Below are 24,948 nucleotides of genomic sequence, written 5' to 3' on the forward strand. Positions count from 1 at the left end.
ACACACACACACACACACACACACACACACACACACACACATCACAGCATTTACATTGCTCTAAGCTAGATAAACCTGCCTGCAGCTACCACTTACAATGCAAATTAAGTTTAAATTCCTTCACAGTAACTACACTGCAAACCCCTTTCAGCTTTCAGTATAATGCTGCAGTGTAGCAGGATCAGAGAGCAAAGAGTGAAAGAACCATCAGAGAAAACAAGGAGAGTTAACGGATGATGGCTTGCTACGTTTGAGCAGGTCGAAGCATAAAGGTAGAGATGATGAAGGAAACAGAAAAGTAAGTCTGTGAAAGAACCCAGAATCCATCAGTGAGTGAGTTTAAATCGGCAAGGGAGGAAAAAAAAAAGCCAAAAACCAACCAACCAAACAAAAAACCCACCAACTTTTCGGGAGGAGAATTCTGTCCAATTGGGTTTGGTGCTCTGCCTGAGCAGGCTGGTCCATCAGAAGGCTCTTTCCATACTGTGTGACTTGACGAAATGGATACTCCATGAAATGCACAGACCGAGACTATTAGAGAACTTCTTGCTCTGTTCCATTTCCCACTCTTCCCATGCCTTCACTAAGACCATATACAGGGGTTTAATAGATTGATTTGTATATATCAGAAAACATTTAAAGCTCTTTGATTAAAAACCCTTGCTTCATTGTTAAATATTCCACCCATAATTGGAATGTATAAAAATGCCACTGAATAGGTACACAGGTAGCATCCAGGACCTTGGAAACAATAAAGGATGCCATCTTAAACTTCTTCCTCCTGCAAGTACCATTCTTATACACCTGGCTTCAAGGTAGTCACCTTCTTGGTTTGTTAGGTTTCCCCTTCTTGCATAATGTAACAGAAGAAAACACCAGGGGGAACCTTCTTTCTTTGTAGTCACAAATACAAAGCTTCCTACCCACCACAAAGCTCACAGATTCAAGACTGACCTCTCTGGTAGATGGCATGACTGGATGTCATTGCTACCTGGTCATGCTCAGTCACAAAGCACAAAGACTTATAATCACATCACAGCTGTGGAAAGATTTTTAAGAATCAGCAAGAATGCTATTCAACATGGGACAGAGATGGGTGGTCCATCTTTAAAAAAAATCATCTCCAAGGTTTCCAGCTTACAGTGTGTCTGAGTACCACAGACACATTGGGCTTGCTGGTCCCCAGACATGGTGATGAATAGCAAAAGTATTTTCAACAGCACTTAGAATTCTTCTGTCTAAAATTTCCAGAGATCTTTGCAGAAGGTGCTACCATTACCCTCCCCTCCATATATGAGTTTTTCTATTTCCCTCAGAGCTCACACCCTTACTTGATCCAGTGCATTCTTCTGATGTGACCCAATATTATTGAAATTTTAGCATTCTAGAAGGGTCACAGGCTAATATGCCTTGCTACATTTTCCCTAAGCACTTTTGCACGCATTTTCTCACATGGACATTGCCACAGGGATTCCAATACTTCGTATTAGTTGTCAAAAATCAACACCCACAGGTAGAAAATGAAGCTCGAATGCAAAAGTTTTGTCATTCAAATAAAACTAAACCGTCTTTACTCAGTTCGTACACAAAGAGCAGGATGCAGTCCACCTGCTGACTTTCCCTGTTTGCCTGCCTGCCCAGCATTTAGGCTGATGTCAGAGCGAGCAGGCTGAAAGGAGAGAGAGCCAGCAAGCCAGAGAGTGAGGGAACACAATTTCACCTCTTGGCAAAGCTCAGCTTGCTGAACCCTCCTGCTTTCTGCTGGCTGTTGATTCAGCAGAAAGTACTGCTGCAGAATTCATAATGGTGATTTTTAAAGGCCCCACGGATCCAGATCCCGCTGCTCGCCCCACGTGTCAGCCTCATTCGCTCGCCGCGAATCATGATTCCCCAGCTACCTTTTTAAAAATTTCTGGCTAATGTTTTTTCAAGGGGAGAAGGCTCCCCTACTTTTGCTGAAAGGCCTTTAGGGGAGGGGGGTTGATTGTCTGAGCAGGTAAACCAGTGAGCCGGAGAAATGAATGGGCAAGAAATGAAGCTGTACTCTTGCTGCAGTCACCGAGAGCCTCAGCATCACTGTACCCAGAGAGGGGTGGACCATGTTCTCCCTGGGCCCCTCCCTTCTCATCTCAGTCCAAGATTCTTATAAGCGTCTTGGGACAAGAAGGTGTCATCTGCTTCCTTGGGATCATCTGTCTGCCTGGGAGCCGCACCCTGAAAAGCCTCATCCCTAAAGGCCATTTTAACTCCCGGGGGTACCTGGTCCACCTGCTGCTGAACATGGGGTTCTAGTCACCGAGCCCAGCCCGGATGGATTTGCCTTACCCCTAACCCGTCTGGCGGCTTGAGCAAGAGACTAGCCTCAGCCCCCGCCCAGTGCTCCAGCCCCAGAGCCTAGAGTAGTCTCTGCCACTAGGCGCCTGGCCACTGATGAAGCAGGGCTATCCGCAACTTGCACCCGACCCCAGCGGCGGAATGCGGCCGAGCTGGCATTACCTTCGGTTGCATAGCTGTGGTCGCGCAGGAAACTGTTGTTGATTTTGCGGGTATCAATGTCCTCCTCCATTGACAGCAGGCTTACTTGCGTGGGAACCAGAAGCCGGCAGACAAGTATCCATGATCCCACCCCGCAGCCAGTCTCACAGGAGAGGGGGGCAGGGGAGCCAGTGGGACTGCACCATGGTCCGAGCCTGAGGAGGAGACGGGGAGGCGGAGAGAGAAGAAAATAAAAACCCGGCAATGGAGCTGTCACCTCCTCCACTCGGTTCTCCGCGGATGCGGTGGCTCCTCCCGCACGGTGCGCTCACTTCAGCTCCAATTCCCAACGAGGATGCTGCGCCTGCCTCCTCTGCCTCCGGGTACCAGGAAGCTCTGTGTCCCCCACGAGAGGTCTGGTCCTGCCTGACCGCCCAGGAGACGTTCCCAAGTAGAGCTGGGGAGATGCCCAACAGGTTCCCCTTGGCAGGCAGCGGCTCCAAAATGCAAAAAATAAGAGCCTTCCTCCCCCTGGGAGAGCGGGCAGCCGCGACAAAATGGTGCCTTTCCGGACCCACACTGCAGTGGCGAGATGGCAGGGGCAGGATTCAGGCTTGCCCAGCTGAGATGAGGGTGCTGGTCCCACGAGAGGGCGGCTCCCGTAGGCGGGGGCTAGGAAAGCTGGCGGGGAGCTAGGCTGGGCGCTGCGGCCAGCGCCAGCGCTCTCACCCTCACACCCACAGGGGCGCACTCGCAGCTGCTGCTGGTGCTGCTGCTCCTGCTGCAGGAGGCTGGAGGCGGCTGGCGCATTAAAGGCGAGGCTCCTCCCAACCGCGTCAGCAGCCCCGGGACTCTTCCCCAGCAGCAGTGGGAGTCCAGGCAGAGGCTGTGGCTGCTCTCTGCTGCAGAGGGGTGCAAGAGGCAGCCAAGGACACCTGGACAACGAATGGTAGATTGCTGGTTCACTGAAAAAAAAAAAGGCGTGGATGAGCTGTTCCAATCTTTCCCCTCTGGTGCCATACAGCCAAGGGCAGGGGCTGGCTTGTGCATGGAGGCCCTTAGCTCACTGCTTTGCTCCTGACACCTGCCTGCACTTCTTCATTCAGGACAGTGTTTAGAAGTAGTTTCCTTTGGGTAGAAGTCGGCATCTAGGTCTCCTTTGTTAACTGGATATGATGTAGACTGCCCCTTGCTGAAGTTAAAGGGTGAGGTCAGGAGCTCCAAGGCTGGAGAGAGCTAGAAGAGGAGCTTTATTCACAGCTTAGCCCCCAGGCTTGGACTAGAAAGCAGAGCAGGGGCCAGAAATTTGAGACTGCCATCATGTCCGATTTCTTTCCAAGCAGGCTAACATCTAACTGTGAGGAACTGGTGTTCAAAACCAGCACCGCCCGGCAGTGGTGGCGCACGCCTTTAATCCGAGCACTTGGGAGGCAGAGGCAAGCAGATGGCCTCTAGTCTACAGAGTGAGTTCCAGGATAGCCAGGGCTACACAGAGAAACCCTGTCTAAGAGAGAGAGAGAGAGAGAGAGAGAGAGAGAGAGAGAGAGAGAGAGAGAGGCATCCGTGTCCACAGGCAGAGCACAGTCTATGCCCGCAGCACAGGGCGAGCTATGGATGAATATATTCAGCGAGAAGGAACCCACTCTCCATAGCCCTTTGCGTTTTGTTTTGTACAGACACAGGGAGCTTCTCTGCTCAGGTGTTCAGAATACCTTCCGTGTGCCCTCAGCATTTTAAGTCCGTGAATGCAGAAGAGAGGCTGGGACCAAAGTGAACCACTATGATCCAGATGGACTATAAAGGCACAAAATGGCACAAAAGGTGTGCGTGTCGGGGGTGGGGGTGGCATCAGAGGAAAGGTAGGGTCCACTTTCCAGTCCACATTTCCCCAAGTTGCAAATACTACATTTGAAAGAATATGATGCGATCCCTGTTATAAAACACAAAATAATTCAATGGAGCCATCCAAACCACCAGACGAGCAATTTGGAGAAGAACTTTCCTTGTGAAGTAGTGTTCATTTCTATGGGTGCCACTATAGGAAGAGACATCAGCAAATGTCTTGCTCAGTTAAGCTCCGAGAGTTTAGCCAGATAGGCCCTGGGGACCCGTGAGTTAATTATATACATACAATGAATGCTGCAGCTAAAACGATTTAGAAAGTATTTGAAGTTCCAAAAAAAGGGGGGGTGGGGTGGGGTGGGGGACAAGTCCTTAACTGAGGCTGTGAACTGCCACTAGGCTTCTAAGAAAAAAAAAAATAGATGTTTCTGGTGGGTAGAAAATAGTATTGCTTCCAAGTCCAAAAAGTAACTGCAATTCTTGGGGGAAAAGAGAGGATGGAAATGTTTCCCCCACAATTAGGAGTTGAAAGGTGAGCGTCTAGTAGTTTCTCCTTGACTTTCCTGGGCAGTTACGTCCTACATGGTTGTTTGACTATGTTTTCAAAGGCCATGTGTGAAATTTAAGTAGCAGAGGGGACTTGGTACAAGCTGGTCCAGTCCACTTCAGTATTGGCAGTCCTAGTGGTATCTTCCATGTAGAGCTGGGTGTCTCACGGAGGCTTTAGGGTCCCAGAGTCCTTTCAGCTTCTCTCGGAGATTAGCGTATGGTAAGGAAGGATAAGAAAGGAAAGATCAGTCCGTCTTTCAGTGCATCGTGGTGCCGAGATCTCTTGCCTTTAGTTGAAATGATTTTTGGCTACAGCAGCAGGGTTTAGGACATACTGGGAAATAAAGTCATCTCTTGTCTTTTTAGAACATGGGATGGACTGGCATGGAGATGTATAGTGGACCAACTGGGCTCAGGCTTATTGGTCAGACTGGGTTTGACGAATGTTCTATAGTAACCCATGAGAAACACACCTCTCTCCAGCCTCCAAGCCTACTACGTTTTTCCTTTGGCATTTCCAGCAATATTCTGCCTTCATTTGCTCAACAGTACCCAAGACACAAGGAATAAGAAGGCAAGTGAGAAGGATTCACACTTCCACTCATTAAGAAGATTGCAAAGTTCTGAATGGCGATGTCTATTCAGTGAGACCACACCATAAACCTCTATTATTCTTTGTTTGCACAATTATTTTTGTCTTCTTTATGATAATTTATTTAACAATATTTGTTCATTTATTATTGTCAAATATTTTCATCATGGATCCAATGTCAGGTGCCTGCCACTTAGCAGATGCTCACTTGTATGTATTGAACTGTATGATACATTGAACAAATGGTAGTCTTTTGATCCTCTTGTCACACAAAAAATCATACAAAAAAGTTGATTGCCAGTCTGCAGTTTTCTAGCGTATAACCTCTACAGCTATGGGAATAATTGTTCACATTGAATCCTACATATATGCATGCCAAAATCACTAAACATTTGATATACGCTAGGACTGTAGTAAATACTGGAAATATAGACAACATGAAACAGAGTTCTTTTTTTTTTTTTTTCACAGAAGTGTGTGAGCTTTGAGATACGACACATAATCAAGCCAGTTATGGTGCATAGAAGAAGAAACCTACATTCAAAGTTAGGATGGGTATGGGCTACACCTTTAAAAGGGGGATGGAAAGATAGCTCATCAGATAAAGGTGCTGACAGCCACACCTGATAACCAGAATTTGTTCCCCAGAACTCACATAGCAGAAGGAAAACACTGACTCCTGCAAGTTGTCCTTTGACTTTCACATGCATGGTGTCACACACACACACACACACACACACATACACACACACATACACACACAAAGAAAATGCAATAAAAATTTCAATCAACAGACCACAGAATAACATCAAATATCAGATGATTTTCATCTACCTATTACTGTGTCCTTGAGTAGGTTACAAAATCTCCCTGAGTCATAGACTGTCTTACCTATAAACCAGGAGAAAATGGTATCAATTTCATAAAGTCACTGTGAAGATAAAATAAATAAAATAATACAGGGGAAGAAAACACTGCTCTTATTTAGAGGTTCTGTTTTGTGCGCCATCATTATCGCTTAGTTGATTTCTAACAAGTATGTGTGTGTCAGATACTGACATGGGACCAAGGTTTCACACATCAACTCATGAGATAGTTAATTTCTGTCATCATAGACCTCAACGTCTAATTTATAATTTAAATAAAAGGGGCTACATGCTCCAAAGGGGGCAGCAGAGGGCACTCTGAAAGGCTGATCTAATTCAGCCTTGTGTCTACACAGAGAGAGCCAGTTACAAATATGCAGCCTTCTTAAGTTATTCTATTGAGCATGGCAGCCTGGGTATGTATCTTTTCTTAACTCACTCTTGTTCTTGGTCTCCCAAAACAATTCTCCTCTAATTGCCTGGCCAGCCCGTGCTTCTGACACTTACTGAGACCTTTGAGCTCAACCTGTCCAGTTAGTACATTAAACAACTATAATTTTATCAAAACCTTTGATCCCTTTGAGTCTAGAGTCTTAATGTATGTTTCAGGTGTCAGGCAGTCCTGGTTTGTATCCTGGCTCAGGCATTTACGAATTCCTTGAGCGCTGACAGTTAGTTTAACATCTTTGAGTCGCTCTGTCTACAAAGCAGCCTGGAGTCCTAGAAGTCACTTCTCAGGGGCTTCAGGTAGCTTCACAGACAATGTAAGGAAAGCACTTGGTTCAGGCTTGAACCAGAGCCAGACCCCATGGGATGAACTATGGTTCTTTCTCAGCAGTGCTTCATGGAGACCTCTGTCTGAAGAAGGCCAAAGAGACGCAATCGCTACAGGTCAGTCTTCACCAGAACACGTGACCCAGAAACCTGAGTTTTATAACCTCTGGCTGTCTAAATGAACAACTCAAAACAAGAGTGATAATACTTTAGTACCTTATGAAAGAAGCCTGCAATCTATAATGTTGATACAAATATGAAGAAAGAGAAGTTTCCATTCTTGGTGACTTCAAATCTAGCTACACTTCCCCATGGAGGAATCCCATGGATTTCCTCTTCAGGATCTCTAGCCATCCACTCTCTGAGGTGGTTTATGCATTGGCTGCCCAGAGACCGGCCTCTTGAATTTCAAGCAAGTTTGTAATTCTGCAGCATACTACAGCATGAATGATTCTTTAACATGGCATTTAATGCAGGAAAAGAAAACAATCCCTCTTGCCCTTCCAGTGCCATGTGAACTTTAGATTAGGGAGTCTTGCGGGCCAATGTTGTGTAGGATGCACATCTCTGTCCAGCTGTGCTTTGAGTGACACCTTGATGTCAGCGTATAATCTGAAATATGCTTGGTGAGACCATTGTAGCAAAGACTTCATACGTTTTTTTTTTTTTTTTTTTTTTTTAACGGCAATATAAATCAAGTTGTTGTTTTTTCCAAATGTGAGAGCCTGTCTCTGAACACTTACCAGCAGGCCAATAGAGACTCACCACTTGCTGAGATATCGTTGAAGCCAACCCTTGGCACCTTCCCTGTTATCTGTGCAACACTCCCTCTGATTTTTCAATACTATACTCCCAAGTTGAGTCAATTCCAAAGCATTCCATTATCCAAGGAACTTCTTCAATGATATTAAACAACTCATGAATTCCTACCTTTAACACAAAGATTTCTCATATTTATCAGAAGAACCCTGATGAGTTCTTTGATTCTTTCAGGCTGGATATAAAACGGCTGTGGTCGTGGTAGACCCTGAGTGATTGCTTCTGGAAGACTCGAACACCTGACAATGTAAGGAATGCTGGTCATGCCCAGTCTCCAGGAATCTTTCTTTTCTCCTATCCTGGCTCCACAGATACCTTATCTTCGCCTTTCATAAACCTAGGTGTGAAACAAAAATGTCTACAAAAACATTCATCATCAGCCTCTCTTCTTGTCTACATAGGTGCTGATGTCATCAGACCAAAGGTGCAGAATCCCAAGCCCAGATCTGAGGCCAGAAGGAAAACATCATCTTAACTAGTGTTTCAATCAGTGGTGCTGGAGTTAAAATAGGCTGCCTTGTATGGAGATTGTATTATTTGCATCTATTTATTAAGTATATGTGATGATCTCTAAAACCAGTTAAACAGCTCTTGGGGGTATTGTCTAGCGTCTGATTGCCACTCTCAAAGCAAAGCTTTAGTATAACTTATAAACAAGAATATATATTGGAAAAAACTTGTACATCTAAAAAATGTTCCAAAATATCACTTTAAAGAAATTATTCTTAGAAAATAAGTTGTGATTAAAAAATTTAAACATGAAGTTATTTCTCTGAGCCTTATTTGAGAAATGGGAACCAACTTAAGCATCCACTCACAGAATTGGTTGGGCAAATGAGAGTGTCTTCGTATGTTGAGCAAGTATTGAGCTGTCAATACACTAATGGTAGACAACATTTAATAGGCACCAGTGCAGTAGGCTCTGTGCATAGGGCTTTACTTTTCTCATTGAATTCTAGATATAGGTCCCAAAGTAAGCGCCATAATTATCTCTATTTTACTGATAGCAGAGTTAAATAAGGTAGTTGTCAAAGAAATGGGAGTCCAGCTCAGCTATAGATGGTCTTTGAAGGCCGAGTACTTAATCACTGTGCCTGGAGGTGAGTAGAGGAGGTGGGATGGGATCCCCTCAAGGTCTTTTCTAAACTACCTGCCTCTAGATGCTGATTCATGCCTCACTATATTCTGTCAGCTAAAAATCACAACTGTTGGGTTAGTGAGGATGTGATAGAAATTCTACTGTCATGCATCTCTGTAGGACTGCAGAGTGCAGTCACACAATGTGACAGTCACTCAAATGTTTAACTATTTCCACATGTCACAGCAATTACCCCACCACCTATACATACTCAAAGGAATGCAAAGCATAAAAACTTGCACGTGACTACTGTTCACAGCAGTATTATTCAAAATAACCCAAAAGTTGATGCAACACACATGTCTATCAACTACTGGACTCTCTCTCTCTCTCTCTCTCTCTCTCTCTCTCTCTCTCTCTCTCTCTCTCTCTCAAGCAGTATTTAGCAATGAAAGGCAGTGAAGTACTAATCCATGCTTTGTCATAGATGAAACCTAATAAAGCTATGGCTGGTGAAAGAAACCAGACAAACATCCATTTTTCTGAAATGTTAATAGGCAGATCTGTAGGTAGAAAATAAGATTAGTGATGGCCAGGGGCTGGGGAAGCTGCAGCTGGGTTCGGGCACTCTTTTGAGGGTAATGGAAATGCTCTAAGGTCAGAGAGGGTCCAGAGATGGTTACATAACCCTGAAGATCCTGAAGACCAATGGATACTTTTCTGTGTTTTACTTTGTCACCTTTCTGTGGCACACATCTTTGGAAACTGTTTTACATTTAAAGATGTCTCACAATTGGCTGTAGTTGTAGAACCCGGCGTGACAGTGTTTCCCTGACTGGATAGCAGGGGTGAAGAGGAGCTGTCCCCAAAATGCCATTCCACTCACAACAAAGCGTTTCAACATATTCTCCCAGAAGCAAACAGTTATTTTTCTAAAGAACAGAATTATAATGTAACGAACCTCAGTTATTTCAAGCCATACAAACAGAATGTGAGGACATATACGGCCATACCATATACATACATATTATGCAAAATAGACAAACTGAATGGAATTTTCATCTCTTCCTAAAACTCTCAAATTGAATGAACAGAATATCAAAAGACAAAAAAACAGTACCTACATGGCACACCATAACCCATATTGACTCTCTGGCAGTTGCCCCTTTAAAAGGCCAGCTCTTTAACTGAACTCCTATGGCTTGAATTTTAGCACAGCAACAACGTCAAATAGCCAGATGTTACTGCCCAAGAAAGAATTTTTATGGTTGTGAATCTAGAATCTGTTGCTGTTAATGCGTGGTTTCCACGTATAAGAACAAGCAATGTTTTCTTAGATTAGATTGGAGAGCAGAGTTTTGTGATCACGTGATCAATGGAAGACTCTCTGATGAACTTTAGAATTCGGTACTTCATTGACTTTGAGCCACCTATGTGACAGTTTTAAGTGTGCAATTGCACACACCCTCCCACTCAGGGTTCTTTTCCCACTCATTCCTGTCCACCATTCCTCTGAGTCTCCAGCTGCCTGGATGTTAGCTCCGAGGCCCATTTGCTGATTCCTCTTCACTCCTTTGACTTGTAGAGGCCAGAGTTCTGGGCTTCACGAGCCACGTCCTTTCCTCAGTTACCACCCACACGAGGGAGTACATAGCCCCAGACCTGACTTTGACTCTTCCCTAGACAATCTCAGCGGCAAGCGCCACTTCCCTGGGTGCCTTTGATGCATCTCCATCCTTAGCGCTGCCTGCCAGGCCAGCTCCACTTCCTGTCACTGAACTCTCCTCTTCCCCACATGCTTCCCATCAGATCTGCCAACTCGAACTTCAGCATGTATCTGTAATAGACTAGTTCTCACCACCCAGCTGCCATGCCGTTCTAGTTACAGAGAATGTTTTAACACTAGCCACTCTCCAGGAAGCCCAGAAGCAGCCTGCTGTGTCATCGCTGTGTTTGTTTTTAACATTATAATTTAATTTTTTTAACTCTCTCTCTCTCTCTCTCTCTCTCTCTCTCTCTCTCTCTCTCTCTCTCTCTGTGTGTGTGTGTGTGTGTATGTGAAGTGTAGGATTGTGCACCTAACTGCAGTGCCCACAGAGGTCAGAAGAAGGCATCAGATTCCACTTAAGCTGAGGTTATAGGGCATCATGTATGAGCCACATGATATGGGTGCTGAGAGCTGAAAGGAGGTTCTCAGCAAGAGTAATACAAGCTCTTTGCAGTTGAGTCTGTTAAAAACTAAGGGTCATGGCCTCTACCATAGGATACAGGCAGCAGGAAAACCAGTCCTTTAAAATGTGAATCACTCCACATCACTTCTCTACCCAAAGCCTTTCACTGGGTTCCTATATATTTGGACCAAAAGCTTTTTGAGATATTGTAAGGATTGAGCTCTGGCTATAGTCTCATTTATCATCCTCCCTATAGTACCACAAAATACTCCCAACTCCCCTACTGACATGGGGGTATCCTAATTTCTCATTAAATAGTGCAGGGAAACACTCTTATCCTGCAACTGTGGGGCACATGGACCATGCCACCAGAGGAAGCAGTATAGAACTGGTAAGGTAGAATTTGTCCAAATGTCAGAAATCTCAAAACTTGAGATTTAAAGTGTCATCCTGAGACAAACAGGAGCAGGACTCACTCCATCCCTGCTTTCAGTGCCTGCCTCAGAGCATGAAACCCGCCGACTTCCCCTCCCCCAACCAAGTGGTCACAGGTACTCAGTCATGTAACTCCACACCTGGAAATCTTCCCCATGCTAATGAGATATCTTAGTAGCCTTAGCCTCCAGTCAGTGACCTTTGCCCACCCTGGATATTCTCACCCCCCTTCCTTAAAGCTACATAACCCTTGGTTCATCCCAAATAAAGTATATGTATATAAACCCACCTTGACTAAAGGTATAAGTCCAAGCTAAGATCATCTCAGAGAGCTGTTTATTGAAGATCACTGGAGAAGGCTAAGATTCTTGGAGAAGGCTTTTCCCTCTTTCTCCCCACCCCCGTGGCATTGCTTCATCCTTCCAGCCCAGTGTGCAGGGACATCTGGACACCCTGAGAGGGAAAAAGCAGAGGTCCTGGAACCACAGCTTTGTCCTAGACTCTGCCTCACCCTTGGCAGCCTGGTGTGCAGCTGTGTCTGACACTTTAGAGGGAAAAGTGGGCTGTTGGGCTCCACCCATTCCTGACTTAACCCAGTCCTCTCAGAGTTGGTCTAAGGGCGGCAACCTTCAGACACCCCGAGAAGAGAGGTGGAACCCAAAACCACACAGAACCTTTGCATCTGATTTCCTTTCTGACATCAAGACCATCAGCAGGGTCTATCATAGCTCAGCAGGTTTGCGTCTTTGAAGATTTGTTTCAATATCGATCTTTCTGGGATGCTTTTCTCTGTATGAAATAAAGCCATTACCCTCTTCTCCATCAAAGCTCTATCCATGTGGCACACTGAAAAGTATTTATTTGTTTGTTTTTGGTTACTACCCAAGGAGAGTATGATTTTCAGGACGATAGGAATGCTTTGTTTCCAATACTTAGCACCTTAGCACCTGCGCAGTTAGTTACTCTAACGCAGTGGCTCTCAACTTGTGGGTAGCAGGATCCTACACTTCAGATATTTACATTGCAATTTATAACAGTAACTAAGTGCAGTTATGAAATAGCAACAAAATAATTTTACAGTTGGGAAATGGTATTAAAGGGTCCCAGCATTAGGAAGGTTGAGAACCACTGCGATAAGGTATCTGGCTTTACTTTTGGGTGTGGCTCTCATGTAGCCCACGTTGGCCTTAACCTCACTATATGCCTAAGGGGACCCATGACTTTCCAATCCTTTAGCTCCCACCTTCTCAGTGCTGGGATCTACTCATGTGTTACTATGCTTAGTTTGTGTAGTCCTGGGGAATCCAACAATAGGTCTTATAATTGCCAAGCAAGCAAGCTACCCATGACAATTGAACTACATTCGAGCCTTCTAATGCATCCAGCAAAATTTTTATAAAAGAATAAGTATGAGTCAAGACAGAAAGTAATGAACAATAAACATAAAATGTGTATTTGCCTTAGCCCCAACAGCAATCTGGCCTTCTTTGGGGCTTCTTGGATATAATCTGTTATCCATGTAATTGGTATGCATTTTAGGTTGGGTGATAGCTACAGGGCACCTTAGGGTTGAACTAGCCACAGCAAAGTGACAGATTGATTGGGACTGGGAGCCTTAGGTCATATGATTTTCCATTCACCTAGTTACTGAGTCCAGTTCTGTGGCAATCATTACTAACTTTGCCATGCCCACAGAGCCCGTGCAGTGGTGCTCCAATGCTGAGTGTAAACACCAGGCCTAGAAAAGTTCTGGTGGCTGTCATACCCTTATAGGCTGTCATGTGCATGACAGGAAGGCAATCTATACACTGAAAACAAGGGAAGCTTTGTCTTAGACACTTTCAGATCTTGCTCAATACAATTCTTCCTTGGTTGATCTTAATATGTGCCTTTCCCTGTAATGAGCCACAACCATGAGTATGACAGTATTCAATGAGTTTTGCTAATTCCCCTGACAGATCACTGACACTGGGGTTAATTTGGAACCTCCTCTTTGTGGTTAGTGCCAGGAGTTAGGGTAATCTTGAGTACAATGCTTTTACATTTTACAGCCTGCCCAATTCTGGATAGTGTGAAATATTTCTTTGACAAGGCTCAAGTTGAAAGGTCAGTTTATAGATCGTTAGGTCTGTACTGTCATCATTTTGCTGAAGAGGAAACTGAATCATGGAGACCTGGCCAGATTACCTGGTGATTTAGTGACTGTCTGATAGTATAACTCCTGTTATACTATATATACCATCTCCCACCTAAAACACATACCAACTGCACAGATCACACAGATCACATCCAAGAAGCCAAAAAAGGGCCAGATTGTTGTTGGGGCTAAGACAAATACTTTCACTACACATTTTACATTTATTGTCATTACTTTCTGTCTTGATTCATATTTATTCTTTTATAAACAATACTCTTGGATGCATTAGAAGGCTAGGGATATATAAGGGCTACATGGACTCCCATGCTCCAGCCCTAGGTTGCCTGATAACTTTTACTTGGAGATATATATCTTTTTTTCTTCAGAGAGTTAAGAAGCTATTGAAAGCAGGTTGTATTTATATATTTAGGGGTGTGTGTGTGCTTATGTGGGAGTGTGCATGTGTGTTTGTGTGTATCACAATTAAACAATAAAGGCCATGGATTTGAGAGAATGAGGGAGCATGGGAAGACTTGGAAGGAGGAAAAGGAAGGAGAGAGAATGATGCGATTTTATTTTAATTAATTTTTCCTCACCCCAACCCTGGAAATCAGTAGGCACAGTCCTAAACAAAAGTACCAAGTATCTGATTTCCCTTGCATGCCGATCTGCCTTGTCCTGAACTGTGAAGGAGCTGTAGAAGAACAGTATCAATTCTGCTAATCCACAGACAGAGAAGTTTCTGTTCACTGAGAATCAGCTCCAACTGGCCCCTTCTCACACCTCAGTGGTCCACTACCTACTCTGTCTTAAGTGGGAAACAGAACCACAGGCAACTTTAGAAGCCATAGGACGGAACACATGGCAAATTCTGCTCATCATGTCGGAAACATGGTGAAGAGCTCAGGGTGTTATACAAGCAAAATTGTCCTAGCTATGAGGACACTGGTGTGGCAAGTCATAGAAGACAGAATTCGAGAGCTACGTGGACCTTGAACTTGTAAGCAAGGTTGTGTATATTTTTAAACTCAATAAATATTTATGGAATAAATATGGAAGGGAAATAATCATATTAAACATCCCTCAAATAGAGACCTTGCAATTTCCATTTGGCACTCGATGGTACCACAAGGACTGAACAGAAGATAAAGACGGAAGCTTATGAATTTACATCTGAAAAGCAGGCCAGGCCTTGAGCAATGACTTTAACATTTTGGGATCAGAGACCTTTTTGAGAATTGAATGAAAGATGTGCAGTCCTTCCCCAGGTGTGTGTGTGGTGGTGAGATCCGGGGCTACAAAGCATGAGCGCTCACTGCTTCCCAATGCTGACTCAGTAAGCCTGCTTCACATAGTGAAGAGGAATAATAATAAGGATGCTCGTGGACCAAAGGCAGGTATGAGGTTGAATACAGGTTTGGAAGCATGCCACCAACTGCCCCTGTTAACACGTCAATGGGAGAAATGCAAGGAGGTATTACATAGAGGACACGTACTGGAAGTGCTACACGGTTAGATAGGTACCTTTCCAAAGATAGGTAGGACGTGAGACAAACTTCAAGGCATGCCTTTTGTGAACCACAGTGGTTCTGAGTTCAGATCTTGGCTCTTATGTTTCCTAGCAACGTATGGTAGATGATTTATTAACCATGTTATCTTCTCATTTCATTTGTAAAAACACTGCATTAGTCACATCAAGGGGTGGTTGCACGGTCTAAAACCACGCATAGTATGTAATACATCCAATACCTGTGGGCGTTTGGCATCAAATGTTGGCACTGTGATTACTCTGTGTTCTGTCACTGCCAACATGGATGCTGGTTTAATTCACTTGTCCATTTCTCATTCTTGAAGTAATTTGGTCTTCTTGTTTTTATTTTTCCAATTTGTTCAAAGCCATGGTTTCAGTACAAGGCAGTATGAAGTTGTCATGTGCGTGGGCTTGTCCTGGAGGCACATCTTCGCCTATCACTAAGCATGCATGACCTGCTTACAAAGTACTTAGCATTAGCCTTTAAGACACTGGCAAGGAGCTCACACCTTGATTAGAGAGATAATGTTTGAAATGTATGTTCAGGTGAGAGGCACTCCACAGTGTAAAGATTTAGAGGCATTGACCTAAGTAGGGATAGTGTCAGTGGGTAAAAATGAATGTGTAAAATAGCAGGCCTAGGCTCTGAGACTGGCTATATAACAAATATTCAAGGCCCACTGTAAAGTATAATCACGGGGTTCTTTGTTCACAAAGCAACAGGGACTTTAAGACAGCAATAGCCGAGTGTGATGCCAAGCATGAGACATGTCTGTGTGAAGGCCTTGTACTACTGCATGTGCTGTAGACCGTGGAGATGGCCTTGCCTTGAAGGACAGGAGGACTCAGCGAGAGATTACCGTCTTTCACACAATGACAGTGTCTGGATCGTTCCTATCTCTTGTCTTTCAAATCCCAGCTCAGCCCCAGCTTAGAGAAAACAGGACAGAATGAGGAGCTCAGACTCAAAATTCAAGAGGCAAGGGTCAAGCCTGCTTCATGCACTGAATAGCAGGCAATGCGCTTCTTTTCTCTGAAAGTCAGTGGGCAGCTGATTGGAAAACTCTCACAAAAGCTGGCAGGAGGATCATCAGACTTTACAAATAAAGAAGGAGCTTAAGCCACTAATGTCCTATAGTAGCACCAAACTCTCTACAAAAATATCCTCAATAACTTCTGCAGGCTTCAAACAGGACTTACTAAATGCCCTTTGGCACACACACACACACACACACACACACACACACACACACACACACCTCCCAGTAGCTCTTGGCCAGCACATGCAAAAATGTGCATGTGAACATATTTCTCACCACCTCAATTTCAGATTTAGCTTTGGCCTATATGAATCTGCTTTCTCATCTTCTTATTCAACATCTTCTGATTTGCAACTCTGTCTTTATGTTCTCCTCACTAAATTTTAGCATGGCCTTCCCAATCACAGACCTGATTCCCATAGCTCTAATTTGAAGCACTGCATGTAACAGTTTCCTAAACCCAAAGACTCAGATTTATCAGTGTGTTTTAAAGTGTCATCAGTGTGCGGTCAAAGATGTACAGGATCTGAAAAAATACTCCCAAACTCTACAAAAGAAAACAAAAGTCTCCACATGATCCCAGTTAGGGTTTCTCTTGTGATAAAACAACATGACCAAAAGCAACTTGGGGAGAAAATAATTTCTTTCATCTTACACTTCCAGGTCATGCTCCATCCCTGAGGGAAGTCAGGGCAGAAACTCAAGGCAGGACCCCGGACATAGGAAGATTTCTGCTTTGTGCCATGTTTTCTGTGTCTTGCTAAGTTTGCATTCTTATATGATGCAGGACCACCTGCCCAAAGGTAGTAGTACCAGCAGTGGGCTTGGTTCTTCTACATCAACCATTAATTAAGAAAAAGCTCAACAGACTTGTACACAGGCCAGTTCAGGTGAAGACATTTTCCCAGTCAAGGTTCCTTCTTCTCAGATGACCCATGTGCATGTCAAATTGAGAAAAACCAAACCAAACCAAACCAAACCAAACCAAACCAAACCAAACCAAACCAAACCAAACCAAACCAAGCCAAACCAAGCCAAACCACAACAACCAGGATGATGCCTTGATACAGCCTTTTATGGGAGGTGTCCAATGTTATGTTTGAAAGACAGAACTCATAAAGAAGTCGATTTAGGTTTTTATAAGGTGGAGTACTCTGCCATAACTTGCAGTATCCTTACATGCTATAGAATAGTTTTGTTTTACAGAAAAACACTACCAGTTGCTGGCCTGAAAGATCAATGCAAGGATGGGTGATATGTCCCTTAAGGCCTTGAACAATCAGTAAAGACATGACATTGTTAGTAACTGCATTCTACCCTAGGTTAGGGTTAGGGTTAGGGTTAGGGTTAGGGTTAGGGTTAGGGTTAGGGTTAGGGTTCAGATAGTTGATTACTTCTTTGGGATTTTGTATGCGAAATAATTCTGATGTTTCTGAAACAGTTTTTGGGTAACAGGTACTTAGTAATATATTGTAGTATAGACAACCCTTTAAAAGGCTTAGGGTAGCTAAAGTATACTTGGGAAGAAAAAGCAGAACCAGTAATTCATCTCTCTTGTCATCTCTTGAGTGCTGTGCACTTTGCCTTAGTTGTGCAATCTAGAAGCTCAGTGGACATCTCTACCATTTCCCTTTTTCCTCATCCAGAGTTGCAAAGGCCCATGCAGAAACTCCCATTGAAAAGGTCTGTCCACAACTGTCCACTCGTGTAGCCATGAACTCAGCACAAGACACAGCCACTTCTCAGCATGCTTCCTCCTGAGCAAAGTTTCCATCCTCAAGCATCATCCCCTAGAGTGCACATCTGAGTGCTCCAGTTACCCTGCAACAACCTCCAAATGCTTCCCACAACGCAGAGAAAGGCAAATCCAAGGGCTCTTAATACAGCTCAACAGACTGGTACCATAGTGGGAGCAGAGAAAGGGCAACAGGGCGATGACAGAGCATTGTGGAGAGGCTGGCTTGGTCTGTATCAGTAAGAAGGGCAAGAGCTGGTGAGTGCTTTTTGACTCTCATATCCATCCATTAACATCTCACAGTCTACGCTGGGAGCCTTGAGGAATCCATGAAAGTTTCCCAGCTTGCTACATGTTCTTTGAATCTCTGGGCATTTATATATATATTTTATTACATTTGAAATTCTCTTCCACCCTTCATCTCAACTGCTCTGAACTTCCAAAACACGGATGTAGGATGACACTCTTCTTCTGTGAACTTATACCTCTGGGTGTCGTCTCTTAGTGAGTCTTTTTAAGGATCAGTTCTGAGCCTTACTCTCAGTTGGATCTGTGCTTGATTCAGAACCAACACAGACTTATTGGTTTCAGTGCATCATTTTGAATCCATTTGTAATTAATCGAATAATGAATAAGTGGATGAAAGAAAGTTAGGCTAAAAAGGGCAACATGTGTATTGCAGGAGAAGAAAGTTAAGGCTTTATATCTTGTCTGCTTGGTTTTATCTCAAAATACATTTTCCCCTTTGTTCCCTGAAGCACCATGAGGATGCTCCAACTGCCTTTGCATTTTTCCTTTCTCTTGGGAGACTTCTTTGCTCTTTCACCCATAATTCCAAGCTGCCCTAGAATTCAGAGCACTCATCCTTTTTCAGGATTTTCACTGATACAGACCAAGCCAGCCTCTCCACAGGGCTCTGTCAACACTGCTTCTCTTTCTCTGCTTCCTCCATGGTACAATTCTGCCTCCGTGTCTGTTGAGTGCTTACTGAATGACTGTACATGGTAAGATCAGGAGAGAATCATGCTTGCTTTTTATTTAATACTAGGTCCCAGTGGCTATAAGCAAGTTTGTTCAATGGAGGCAAAACCCCAAAATTCTATGTAGGGCTCAGAAGGTGATAGCTGTTTATTAAAATAAGGGCTGAAACTTGTTGGTAAATAATATGCTTGAAGGAAAAAAAATCATTCCTACAAACTTAGCAATGTATGCATAATTTTGTGTCTCCTTGAAATATGCTTTTATCTCCTTTGAAATAAACGTTGTCAAAAGAATCCCATCTGCCAGACTCCTGGACTCCACCTCATTAGGCAAATAAGTAGCTGCCGAGTCAATGTCCACCACAGGAGAGCACAGGAGCGCTAACACATCCATCCCGTAATGTGCTCTAATTGGGACACATTGGTCTGTCATGTCACAGTTTAGTCAGTGCTGCTTCAGTAGGTGATTATTAAAATGGAAAACAAACAGTCCCAAGAAGTCATGACTGTTTGACAGTTGGGGCTAAATAATACCATCTGGGGGCCTTGGAGTAGTGTTTCATAGTGACGGCGCCACAAAGGTAGAGGCATTAGGATATTCAAAGAGATATTCCAAAGCCTGTAGAGTCACATGGTATTTGATCTAGCTACAAAGTATCATATTAGTATATATATATGTGTGTGTGTGTGTGTGTGTGTGTGTGTGTATGTGTGTGTGTATATGTGTGTGTGTGTGTGTGAGGAGAGAGAGAGAGAGAGCAGGCCATGGCGTTATAAAACCCTTTGCCCTCATAATCAAGTTCAAGCAGCTCACCAAGCAGGCCGACATTGTGCTCATTTCTTATGCACAGTTTTGCTATCGTTCACATCTAACACCCAGGGAAGTATTTCTGCTTATCACTAAGGCAATCAAATCTCCAAATTATTGTTTTTTAATAGCCTGAATAGTAAGGCAGATCTGAGACCTCAACCCAGCGTTACCTCACTTTACTCCAGTAATGATTCCCTTATATTTAAATCATCCCCCCCCCCACACACACACGCACACACACTCACACACACACCTATGGATAACCAAATCAACGTGTGTGTGTGTGTGTGTGTGTGTGTGTAGGAATGAATGACGTGAAGTAAAACTTAAAATGACTAGGGAAAGAAAGGAGACTAATGGCAGGGGAAAGGATGGGAAAGGACATGCAGGGGAGGGGCTATGAGTGGGAATATGTTTATTGAGTATTGTACAACTGTATGAAATGTCTTTATATAAAAAAGTACTATGTGTAGTAACTATACACAAAAAATTAAAATGCATTATAAGGAAAATATAGACAATTTCTCTGGACAATAATAAAAATTATATAAGCAAGTAAGCGTTCCAAGCTTTAGAGGCAATGGAAAGAGTTAATACCACATAGCAAGGGAATCTACGACATAGTTGGGAAAAGCAGAGGTTCAAACTATCAACAGCGATGGTTTTAGTCTTTTAAAAATGATTTTATTTCACATGTATGGGTGTTTGGGCTGTATGTATGTTCATCCACCATGTGAGTGCCTGTTGCTGAGGCCAGAAGAAGGAGTTGGATCTCCTAGAATAGCAGTTATAGACAGTTGTGAGCTGCCATTTGGGTACTAGAAATGGAATCAGGTCCCCTGAAAGAGCAGCCAAGGCCCCTTAACTGCTGAGCCATTCTCTTCAGACCCAGGAGACTGATTTTTATTTTGAATTTTTAAAAGTGAGACAGGGTCTCGATATGTAGCTCTGGGTGGCCTAGAACTTGCTATAAAAGTCATAGAGATACCCAATTCTAAGATTAAAGGCATGCACCACCATGTCCAAGGCTTTTGTATTCTAAAACAGGATTTCCAGGATATAAAAACAGATGAACTAAGAAAGTGTGGCTTACTGTTTTAGGTTATTGTTAATGCTCATTGATTTTTTTTTGGATAATACTAAAAAGAAAATTAATGTCAAAAGGTGAGCTGCATGTATATTTATTACCTTTGTACCTGCAAACTCTCTTCAAAATTATGGCAAAGGTATAAGGCAGATTTAAATTCACAAGGAGAGAATGGGAGGAGGCTCCCCAAGCACACTGTGGATCTCAGATGCCAGTGAGAGAAGGAATGAGGTTGGATGAGGACAGGTGAAGAGAGGAGCTAGTGAAGGCCCTTACTTTGCCCAGATCTGGCGATGCTTTAGTACTTAGGAGTACCCAACATGGTGTGAGAGAAGGGCTGAAATGGGGGGAGATGATTAAGTGATTTCCATAGAGAGATAAGTTAGTTATCTGCTTTGTGTCTTAGCGTTCAGCTCTCTATATTCCACACCGGGATGCTATAACAGAAGGTTTTCCTTTTAAATAAAATCTAAAGTGATCCAAAGAGGGTCAAGTCACTGATGAGGGTGGGGACTGATTCTCCAGAGTGAAGCGCTCTGCAGTTAAGAATTAGAATTTCCAAAATGCATTTCCAAGCCTGCTCACTCTTTAATGGAACCAGCCAGTGGATAAGCTCTATTGATGTTCATTCAACCATTCTTAGAATGAGAATGTGCTCTTGCATATGACTAGGCCACGTGAGATCATCTACTCAACTGTGTAAACCCATACTCAGAAGAAAAAACTGGGATAAATAGACCTATCAGTAATATAACAACCCTTAATTAGTACATGAAGAAATAGTTTAGAAGCCAATAAGCTCACAAAAATCAAGAACAGGATGTTCTAAAAATAACTACATGAGTGGTAGTGACATGGCTCAGCGGTAATGGCACTTGCTGTGCAAACGGGAAGATTCGAGTTTGAGTCTCAGAAACTACAGTAGGAGAAGAGCATGGACCTCTCCAAAGTTATCCTCTAACTTCCATGTTATGTGTATATACTCAAACACATGCACACACTAACATACCACACACACACACACACACACACACACACACACACACACACACACCACACACACACACACACACACACACACACACACACACACACACACACATTATAGATAATAATGCTATAGGGAAAAAAGTGGTTTAAAAAATGTGGTTAAAGTTCCTCTTGTGTGAGCCCGGTAACATGAATTTAATCCTGGTAACCCAACTAAAGGCAGAGAGTCCAAACTCCACAACGTTGGCTTCTGACCTCCATCTGTGTGCGGTAGCACGCATGTCCTTCCATGTCCGTATAAACACAATAATAATGAAGATTTAAAATGTGAAAGTAGGAGAAATAAGGGGAAAATGCCAGAAATAATAAAACCATGTAACTAATCTATGAGAGTGAAAAGCAAGTAATTTTTAAAGATATATTATCAGTCTATCATCTCTCTATAATTATCTATCTATCAATCTATCTATCTACTGTCTATCTGTGTGTGTTTATGTCTGTGTGGGGATAAGGGCTGAAAAGGTGTTCTGAAGTATTGATATCCATAGAGAAGTGTTATTTATGTGTACATATAACATGCATACATTTAACTGAAAATTAGACTCGTCAAGAGTGAAAGGACTTGTTCTTTTAGTATTTTAAGAGATTTAAGACTACATAATCATTGTGTATTTCCCCATCATTAAGGATTTAAAAAAATTAATTAATTTTATTTTTAAAATTTTATTATTGACTTATTTTAATTAATTTTATTTATTTATTTTTTGATTTTTCAAGACAGGGTTTCTGTGTGTAACAGTTCTGACTGTCCTGGAACATGCTCTGTAGTCTAGGCTGGCCAAAACCTCACAGAGATCCCTGCCTCTGCCTCCCAAGTGCTGGGATTGAAGACATGTGCCACCACGCCTATCTACAGTAAGGATTTTTTTTAAATTCCAAAGAGTTTCCTGAAAGAAACAAGAGATTGTTTTTATGTCAACAACATGAGATTGTCACTGGAACTTTCTTGTTAGTCATGCTTATTCCTTACAAACAATGAAGCAACAACTTCCCAGGAGAAAATCACTTTCCGAGGAAGCTAACTAACACTTCCCTTACTGAGTGGCTGGAGAATCCAGAGCTCTTGAACTCTGCCCCCCCCTTTGCGCAGCGCTTTGCTGTAAATCCTTTACTTAACAATAGTATTAAGGGCAGTATTGTTCCCTGCTTCACGAGATCTCTTTCTAACTCAACCCTAAAGAATTAGGGTGAAAAAACATCTGACTTAGAAAATGTACAACAGGCCAATCTGCTCTTCTTCATCCATACTGTGTCCTTGGGCCTTTGAAATAAACAAGGACAGAGTCGCTTTGGTGAAATGAAAAAGGCGCAGGGAGGATGCAGGGAAAGATACCCATAAGAGGGACTCTGGGGGCAAGGCATGAGTCAGTGCCATGTCTAGAGGAGCATCCTGTCATGTCATTGTTGCTGACTTGGCAACTCTTAAAATGTGAACATTTCAGCTGACAGAATGAGGAAACAGAGTTGAAGAGATTCCACACGTTGAGATAGATTCCTCTTTGAAAATAAAATACAAACTTGAAGTTCTCATTGTGGATTGTTGGCATGTTGGCATTGACTGAAAGTATCATTCAAATGAACTCATGCTGAAGTATAGGCCCCATGACATCCTCCCTGATATTCTTTTACATTAACTCATATCCTGAATTCCATTTAGATTCTTAAGACACAAATGCAGTCATCCACCAATATCTGTAGGTGGGCTGGCTCTAGGATGCACTACAGATATCAAAATCTATAGATGTTCAAGTCCCATATGTACAGTGACACATTTGTATATAATACACATTACATATAGAGACATTTGCATATAACTCACATATATATATGTATATATACATATATACTTTAAATTGTACTATAAATAGGTTATTTGTAACTAATGCAATGGAAATGCTATACACATAGCTGTTATACTATATTATTTAGGGAGTAATGATAAGAAAAATTCTGTACATGATCAGTCTAAACTCAATTCTTCCTGAACATTTTGCATCTGCAATTGGTTGAATCCATGATCACAGACCACCTAGGTAATAAAGGCCAACTATACCTAAAATACTTGATGATCTAGGTGTCACGCTAATTGTGTGCATTCCTTGACCTTAAGCTTTGGTCTATCAAGTGTTGTTGAAAATTTTAACCATATCTGGGTTTTCTACCATGCCTTTGACCACTCTTCCCAGATAAAAGACACACACAACCTTCATATTTATAATAGGTCTTAATCAGCACAAGAGCTGGACAGATATTTGTCCTCTATGCTATTATCTCTATTTCCTAGTCAATAATCCCATTATATAATTTGCTATATTTCAACTGGGCTGTTCTTAAGTCTAAACTCTAATTAGTCAACTCACATGGCCATTACTTTAAGGTTCTTATCCTATGGTTGCTTCTTTTCTGTCCTCCTTTTTTTCCTTCACAGTTCTCTGACCCCAAGCTCAGGAACCACAAACCCTGCCTATGTCTCTTCTGCCCAGCTATTGGCTGTTGGCATCTTTATTCACCAATCAGGCATAACTTGGAGACGGGGGGGGCAAGGTCACATAGCATCCCCAGAGTCTAGGTGTCTTCTCTGGGAGCAATCAGTGTTTAACATAGCAAAAGATCAAACCTCAACAGTCAAAAAGACAATGAACAGAGTCTGGTGGAAGATAAGAATGTAAGGAAAAGGAAATTTACCTTGATAAAATATTTATGAACAGGTTCTCTCAGAAAGTAACACTTCATGATACAGAGAATCCAGGTATACAAGGGGCTGGTGTGAGAGGAACGATGTAAGAAAGCATAATTCTAGTACAAATATCACTAAATGGAAGGAAGTTTGCAGGGTTCAGGACTCCAGCTGAAACTGGAAATGTACAGAGGATCAACACGGTCAGTTGTAAGAAACTAGAACAAAATCCAAGGTGTGATGGAAAGTCTTTGGAGAGTTCAATTCTCAAGATGGGTGCAAGTTGAACTCACCATGTG

The 24,948-nt window shown here is 42.8% G+C and overlaps 1 protein-coding gene across 11 annotated transcripts in view; it reads right to left on the bottom strand.

Annotated features, from left to right (window-relative positions):
- The window catches only part of Ppp2r2b (protein phosphatase 2 regulatory subunit Bbeta), a 404,944-nt gene that overhangs the window by 248,864 nt on the left and 131,132 nt on the right, over positions 1–24,948 (bottom strand). For 4 of the 11 annotated variants that reach the window (XM_021150241.2, XM_029471975.1, XM_029471974.1 and 1 more), the window contains one exon: positions 2,497–2,690. The exons of 4 other annotated variants lie outside the window; for them this stretch is intronic. In XM_021150241.2, coding sequence (XP_021005900.1) covers positions 2,497–2,566 — 70 coding nt within the window. In that variant the 5' untranslated portion in view covers positions 2,567–2,690. Of the gene's footprint in view, positions 1–2,496; positions 3,287–8,028; positions 8,048–24,948 lie in introns of those variants that run through there. 3 more of the 11 variants (XM_029471973.1, XM_021150242.2, XM_029471977.1) reach the window with 3 other exon arrangements.

This window comes from Mus caroli, chromosome 18 (assembly GCF_900094665.2).
Source record: "Mus caroli chromosome 18, CAROLI_EIJ_v1.1, whole genome shotgun sequence".
Classification (NCBI taxonomy): domain Eukaryota; kingdom Metazoa; phylum Chordata; class Mammalia; order Rodentia; family Muridae; genus Mus; species Mus caroli.